This window comes from Poromitra crassiceps (assembly GCF_964638095.1).
Source record: "Poromitra crassiceps genome assembly, chromosome: 13".
In the NCBI taxonomy this organism is placed as follows: Eukaryota; Metazoa; Chordata; class Actinopteri; order Beryciformes; family Melamphaidae; genus Poromitra; species Poromitra crassiceps.
Genome location: NC_139644.1, coordinates 19,565,431 through 19,572,864, shown reverse-complemented (window position 1 = coordinate 19,572,864; position 7,434 = coordinate 19,565,431). Strand labels below are relative to the sequence as shown.

General features: G+C 45.2%; 1 protein-coding gene across 1 annotated transcript; it reads left to right on the top strand.

Annotated features, from left to right (window-relative positions):
* Positions 1 to 2,141: 2,141 nt before the first annotated feature.
* On the top strand, positions 2,142 to 7,167 carry LOC310788405 (GTPase IMAP family member 8-like; the record flags this gene model as incomplete). The annotated part of the gene is made up of 5 exons (XM_083649963.1): positions 2,142 to 2,166; positions 2,923 to 3,618; positions 4,542 to 5,246; positions 5,417 to 6,010; positions 6,359 to 7,167. 5 exons carry the CDS (start codon positions 2,142 to 2,144, stop codon positions 7,165 to 7,167), a joined length of 2,829 nt encoding a protein of 942 aa, XP_083506089.1.
* Between the last annotated feature and the right edge of the window lie 267 nt (positions 7,168 to 7,434).

Sequence of the window (7,434 nt, the reverse complement as noted above, 5' to 3'; positions counted from 1 at the left end):
CATTTTAAAGTAAAATTCGTCAAACTGGTGCATTTGAGAGCAAAAGGAAGAGGCTAAATCTATGAGGAACTACACACATCTCTAATGTGTTGTGACTTTACAAATAGGCCTAAACAATTAATATTAAATGTATTTACACATTGTGCACAAATTGCATTCATTGTGACAAATTTACAATAGTTAATTAATATCCAGCCAGAATCATTGCAAATGGAGGTTCAAAGTAACAGTTAGCAATAGCATTCAGTTAATCAATGCCTAATGACAGCCAGATTCCGTTTTAAACTTTAAAACAGAAAAACGGAAAAACGTTTTTAGCACACACAAAAAAAAAAAAAAAAAAATGAATGGGGGGGCCAGTTTAGGGAATGGGGGGCCCGGCCCGGTCAGGCCCCCCTCCAACGCCGGGCCTGTCTCACAGCATTGTAACATTGTAGTGCAGCCAGAAAGGAAAACTACTGTAAACATTTGAACCACATTTCTTGTTTAGAACCTATAGCTAGCAACATCGCCATCTCCTGAAAAACATTAATATTGCACCTTTCTTGTGGCTACATCACAGCATCTACTGAAAAACATTTATAGTGGATCTGACTTGTTTAGTTCACTTTAGATTCACATCACATCTGAAAAACAACCAGTCGAGTGTAATAAGTAAATGAGGTTTAATTGTAAAAGAAAAAAAAAAAAAAAAAAAAAAAATCTAAAAAAAAAAAAAATCTAAAAAAAAAAAAAAAAAAAATTTTTTTTTTTAGATTTTTTTTTTTTTTTTTTTTGGGAACTGAAAAGTACCCGGGCCGCGGCCCGGGTGGCCCGGGCGGTTCCGCGATCCCTGTGTGTGTGTGTGTGTGTGTGTGTGTGTGTGTGTGTGTGTGTGTGTGTGTGTGTGTGTTTCACTTAGTAGCACCACATTAACAGTAGGGGGAGTCATGCTACTACAGTACAGAAGACATATCGCTATCAGTCCATCTCAGTTTATTTCAGTTTACTGTTCTCAGTGGTAGAAAAATGGCCATGTTTTACTCAGGTTTTACTGTGAGACCCTCCCCCATAGGCATAGGGTATTATTTCTGTTAAAATCAAGAGCTGAATGCTTGACTATTTTTTCTCGTTGATTTTACTCATTATCTTGATTTTATTCATGACAGACTTGATGACACATTGACATTGACACTATTATTCAGCTTCCAAATACAGTAGGCCTACTACCCTACTATTCTCTGCTCCTTTCATGCTGCCTTACCCTCAGGCTCTTTCTATGTTCGTCTCAGGACTTCACTGTAGTAAGAGCCCTCTCATCGACCATAGGATTTTCGTTAGACAATCTGTGTTGGGCATTAAACTCACCTTATTTCTGCACTTTGAAGTCACAGGTAGGGTCGGGTGGGGCAAACTAATTATATCGGAAGCCTGGTTGCGGAAAAAAAGTGAGCGGTGGTGGTCTGTCTAAATGCATTGCAGAATATATGTACAAGACAAAATGATGCCAGTGCGCATGCGTCTGGACTCTGTTTCCAGGCAACTCGGTGATTCTCGTCAAACTTTGTCTTAAAAAAACAACAGCTCACTTTTTTCCACAACTAGGCTTCCGATATAATTAGTTTGCCCCACCCGACCCTACCTGTGACTTCAAAGTGCAGAAATAAGGTGAGTTTAATGCCCAACACAGATTGTCTAATGAAAATCCTATGGTCGATGAGAGGGCTCTTACTACAGTGAAGTCCTGAGACGAACATAGAAAGAGCCTGAGGGTAACATGCTGCCCACTCTCCAATGCTCTGCTCTCCACTGCAGTGCAATCATTTCTTTAAGGGGAATTCAGTACTACTACTGAATATGGCACAGTATCTTGTTTGGACTGTAGACCTGCTGCTGAGAGGTGTGGCTCTTTGCTGTCAGTGTATGTCCACTTCACGTGTGTTTGTGACTACTCATTACAGACAACCTTCAGACTCATAAATGCATAAAACACTCACATTATCTACGACTCCTTTATGAGCAAGAATCACTAAAGCTTCAACATTCATGTGTCCCGAGGAACCTGGAAGCAAGTTGAGGATGGACTACTTGGCAACAAACTATAAATTATAATTGGTTTAAAAATCCACTTGCTTGCTTTTTTAGAAGATACGGAATGTGCGATGGCTACCAGAGAACTGTCAACATGTAAGTCATCTTTTCTCACATCTTATATATCAACAGCAGTACTTGTGTTATGTGACATCAGTGCTGAGCTTGGCAGCTTTAGCATCTATTATGAAGCTATATGAATTAATCCTAATTATGATTTTTTTTCAAGGTATGCCAACCAGAATTCATGTAATCTGTAAAGCCTCTTCTTAGCGTTTAATTTAGTAGACTTTTATGTTTTTTATCCTATTATGTTTTTCCACTATCATATCACACTGTTCTTATCTTTTCTCTTATTTGTCACATATTGTTTTACTGCATTTTCATTTATTTTAGAAGAATGTTGGCTCTCATGTGATTATTTGCTAAAGCACTTTAAACTCTGCGACTGAAGGCTGTTGTCATAAGTATACAGTATATAGCCAAAACAATACCAGCTCAATGTACTAATAATCTGTCATTTTCAAGCCTGTATCATTTTATCATTCTAGCCTGGTATAACACAGTGGCACCATAACAACTACCGTAGTATCAATTTGTAGAATGCCATCACATCAGAATCTCTGCATTATATTACAGCTTAGATGTAACTTCTTGATTCCAGTGTGCTATGATAATATGTGACTTATGTCTTGTTGTTTGATCAAGGTGTGTGCGCATTCTCCTATCATCCTTATTCAAATATGCATGGGACTATAGCAACCCAAAAATTAGATATTCTAGCTATTAACATCCTATTAGTAACCTATCTCTCTCTTTTCTTCTCTTCCTATTTCTCTTTTTCTCTGATAGGGGACGGTTGCTGTACAACGCACTTCAAAATTGTCCTTCTCGGTGGCAGAAACTCTGGAAAGAGCTGCGTGGGGAACGTTATCCTGGGCAGAGAGGAGTTTGTCACCAGGGAGCGGACCACCTGCTCCCGGAGGGTGGGCGTGACGGCCGCGCGGCGGCTCACGGTGGTGGAAGCACCTGGCTGGTGGTGCGACTTCAGCGCCCAGGACACATGTGAGCTGGTCAAGCGGGAGATCGTGGGCAGTGTCTCCCTGTGCCAACCGGGCCCTCATGTTTTTCTGATTGTCGTCAAGGCGAGCTCGTTCTTCTCAGGAAAGCGCAGAAGAGCGGTGGCGGAGCACCTGGCCCTGCTGGGTGAGAGGGTGTGGGGCCACTGCATTGTCGTCTCCACCTCTGTTGGCCAGCCTGAAGGCACGAGTGTGGAGGAGCTTGTGGAGAGAGGCGGGGAGGCCCTCCGGTGGCTCAGCGAGAAGTGCGACCACAGGTGTCACAGTGTTACCTTAAGGAGTGAGGTTGCTGGTACTCAGGTCACAGAGCTGCTGGAGAAGATACAGGCACTCGTCACAAAAAATGGAAACAGACCTTTTGAAATGCAGGAAAGCCTTTTAGAGGCAATTGCAGAGAAGAAGAGTGAGGCAGAGGGAAGAGCTCAGCAGAGGTTTATGAAGATGAAAAGACAGAGATTACTCCTGCAAGGTAAGTTCATGATCCATGAAATGTGTTACTTAGTTAGTTTGGCCATTGAAGTGGAAATCTGTGAAATCCTGTTTTCTGTTGTTGTCAATCAAAACAAACACCTGCCAATCAAACAGTGTGTCTAGTAGGCTACAACTGTTGCATATTTTTCTTCGATTTCCTGTTGATGAAGTTTGAGTTTCTGTGGGTGAGCTCCAGATAGAAGGGATGTCAGAATTGTAATAGCTAAATCTGAGTTTCAGTTGACTTTGAACCTGTGAAAGGTTTACATTTGTATTGTTTGTGCGTACTGGGAGGTGGAGGGCCAAATAGGACATGTGTGCCCAGGGGCCCTGTGGTTGGTTAATCCGGCCCTGGGGTTCAGGTTAGGTTTAGGGTCGAACCTTAGCCCTAACTCTTCAGCCATGGTGGCTACCACTGATCATGCTAATTACCTAGTCCTTCCTCTATTTATTCCAAACAAAACATAAAAGGTAATGCATCACTTCCTGTGCACCAGAGGATTTTCCCCAGGAAAGACCTACCAGACATCGGGTGTTTAACAGCAAATGTAAAAGTTTTCTTCGTCAATCAGTGATAGAGAGAGAGAATGTCTGGCCCGAACCCACCCCCGGCCCCACAACCCTCCCCCCGAACCTTATGTGGCTATCCTTATTTCCGATAGCCTAAGCCTATCAAATCAACACTATACAAAAAAAGTAAATTAAAACACTTTGAACTGACACAATGTGTCAGTTCAAAGTGGCCCCGGCCCTAGCTAGTGATGTGAGAATCGACCCTAGCCCAGGCCAGAATGCAGGGCTCTAATAGAGATTTGCAAAATGGACAGTAATTTAGGCTATATGAAAATGTCACAGATTATTACTTTACCCATCAAAATATTCCTCCCTCCTCAACCTCTATTCCCACTTTTATTCCCACAGAGAAGTTGCGCCTCCTCTCTGACATCAGGATTGTGCTGGCTGGAGCTAAAGGCTCTGGGAAGAGTTCATCAGTAAACACGATCTTGGGCAGAGAGGGAAGCCTGGGACTCAGGACAGCCCAGTGCCTGATTGGGAAAGGAAGTGTGTTTGGGAGACGGGTCACTGTGGTGGACACACCCGGCTGGTGGATGAACTACTTCAGCAAAGAGAGTCCCGTGTTCGACCGGAGGGAGATCGCGCTCTGTCCGTCTCTGTGTCCCCCGGGGCCCCATGCCGTGCTGCTGGTCATTCGCGTGGACAGAGCGTTCACCGAAACCTACAGGAGAGCAGCGCAGGAGCACCTGGAGCTGATCAGTCCGCAGATCTGGACTCACGTCGTCCTTCTCCTTACTTTTGGCGACTGGCTGGGAGAGACACCGATTGAGCAATACATCGAGAGCGAGGGAGAGCCTCTGCGATGGCTCGTGGAAAAGTGCGGCAACAGGTATCACGTTCTCAACAATAAAACTAAAGGGGACGGATTTCAGGTGAGGGAACTGATGGGGAAGATAGAGGAAACGGTGGCAGGAAACAGTGGCTGGTGTTATGAAAGTGAGGGGAGTGAAATCCAACAGCTGCAGGAGAGGATGAGGACAGAGAAGGGCACAGCGGAGCAGAGGCTGATGATGAAGGAGAAGCAAAGACAGATGGCCAGGTCTCAGTTGGGTGAGTCAGAGAAGAACACATTTAAAACAATGTCAGTGTGATCTTGTTTTACACGTGTACTAATAAAGACGATTTAATTCCGCTAGGTCACAAGATGTTCAGTTGATGTCTGTCTTTTGTCATGAGATGACCAGAAGGACTTGATTGCTCGTTGTTCTTGTTTCTAACAGAGAAGCTCAACCCTCTGGCAGAGGTGAGGATAGTTCTGGTGGGCGGCAGAAACACAGGCAAGAGCTCCTGTGGAAACAGCATCCTGGGCAGAGAGCAGTTTGATACAGAAAGCCCGACCACTTCCTGTACAGAAAAAGGAGGGGAAGTCGGCGGTAAGGCGGTGGCGGTGCTGGACACGCCGGGCTGCCTGTCGGTGACCTCTGACCTCCTGATGACTGCATCAGCCTGCAGGCTTACAGCCATCCTCCTGGTCGTCAATGTGAGCTGCTCGTTCACCCAGGCTCACATGGAAGAAGCAGAGAAACAGCTGGAGATGTTAGGAGATGAAGCATGGGGCAGAGCTTTGGTCCTGTTTAGCTACGGGGACTGGCTGGGCGACACAAGCATAGAGCAACGCGTTGAGAGCGAGGGAGGCCAGCTGCAGAGGCTTGTCGAGCGCTGCGGGAACAGATACAGCGTTCTGGACAATAAAAACCGGGGGGATGGAGCCCAGGTTAATGAGCTACTGGAGCAGATAGAGGAGATGCTGGTGGAAGAAAGGCTGGCTATTCTCCAGAGAGGCGATCAGATGGGAAAGAGGATTACTCTGGCAGGTGAGCTGCGGCTGGAGAAAAACAGGTTTATATCATGGGAAGGGCAGAGGTGATACAAATCTGTGATATTATTGGTTGGAATTTTTATGGTACACCATGATGTTACCACTAAAAATACACCATTTTCCAAGAAGGAGAATTAACAGTGTTTTGACTATATAAAAATAAAAATAAAATATATTTTACAATGTAATACTTTTGGCATATATTGTTAAATAGGTCAATATGATGACATGGAAAATTAGCTAACAAGGTGAAAAAAAAATCCCTTTTAATTTCATTGTGAGTTGAACTTGGAATCATTGTTGCCCACACGCAATCACACCAACATTATTATTTCCTCTACAGTGAGCGAGGCAGCCAGTTCGGCTAATCCTCCACTACCAGCCTACCCAGAAGGCCCGGGTGCCTGTGGTCACATGGTGGCACTACGTGGTCACATGGTGGCACTACCAGGCACAGCAGGAAGCAGGGCAGCATCAGGCCTCAACAGCACCCTGGACAGAGACAGCTTCACGTGCAGCGTAGCCTCTCTTCTCTCTGGTCCTGAGGGGCTGAGGCGGGCTGCGGGAGGCAGACAGACCGTAGTGGTCAATCTCCTGGACTGGTTCCCTATTCCCGGTCAACCTCACAGCCACGAGACACTAAATGGTAACATCCGAGTGCGTCCGTTCTCTCCCGCGCACCAAGCGGCGGTCTTGGTTTTACCTCAAGCTCAACACAGGATGCTGGTGGAGGAACATCAGGGCATCTCCGATGCGCATTCCCTCTGTCATCCCGCACTGAGAGAGAGGACTCTTAGGAGGCTCACCGAGTCGGGAGGCCTGCAGGTGCTGATTGACCGATGGGGGGACAGCAACTTGGAGGAACTGGAGGCGTTCATCGACTCCTACTTTGAGATGGTGTGGGAGCGAGCCATGGGATCCTTTCAGATGACGGAACCTGACTGTCCCGCCGGCGATGTCCCAGAGCAGGAGGCTGAGCCTGGACAGGGAGTGCTATCATCCATTGACCGGAAGCTCTCTAAGCTGGACCTCCTGGAGGAGATCCAGAGGGATCTAGCAGAGCTGAGACAGAGTCTGGAGCACAGCTGGAAGGCCATACAGGACCTCAGAGACAAAAACAACAAGGAACAGGACCCCAATAATACCTGCTGAAGCAAGAGAATCCAGAATCAAAGATGGAGTAAATTTCATGTATGTATTTACTTGGAATTATAGAAAAGCACATTATGTTTTCTGTTGACGCTGATTTGACAATAACAATAAAAAAAAACGTCACAAAAAGAAAGAACGAAAGAAATCGAGCAAATTAGAGTAAATCCTTATTTTCACATTGTTGTATTTCAGCACAAACATAACACAAATATGCATTTTCTACTACTTTTAAGTCAAGAATGAGTTACAAAAATTCATTCTTTGACC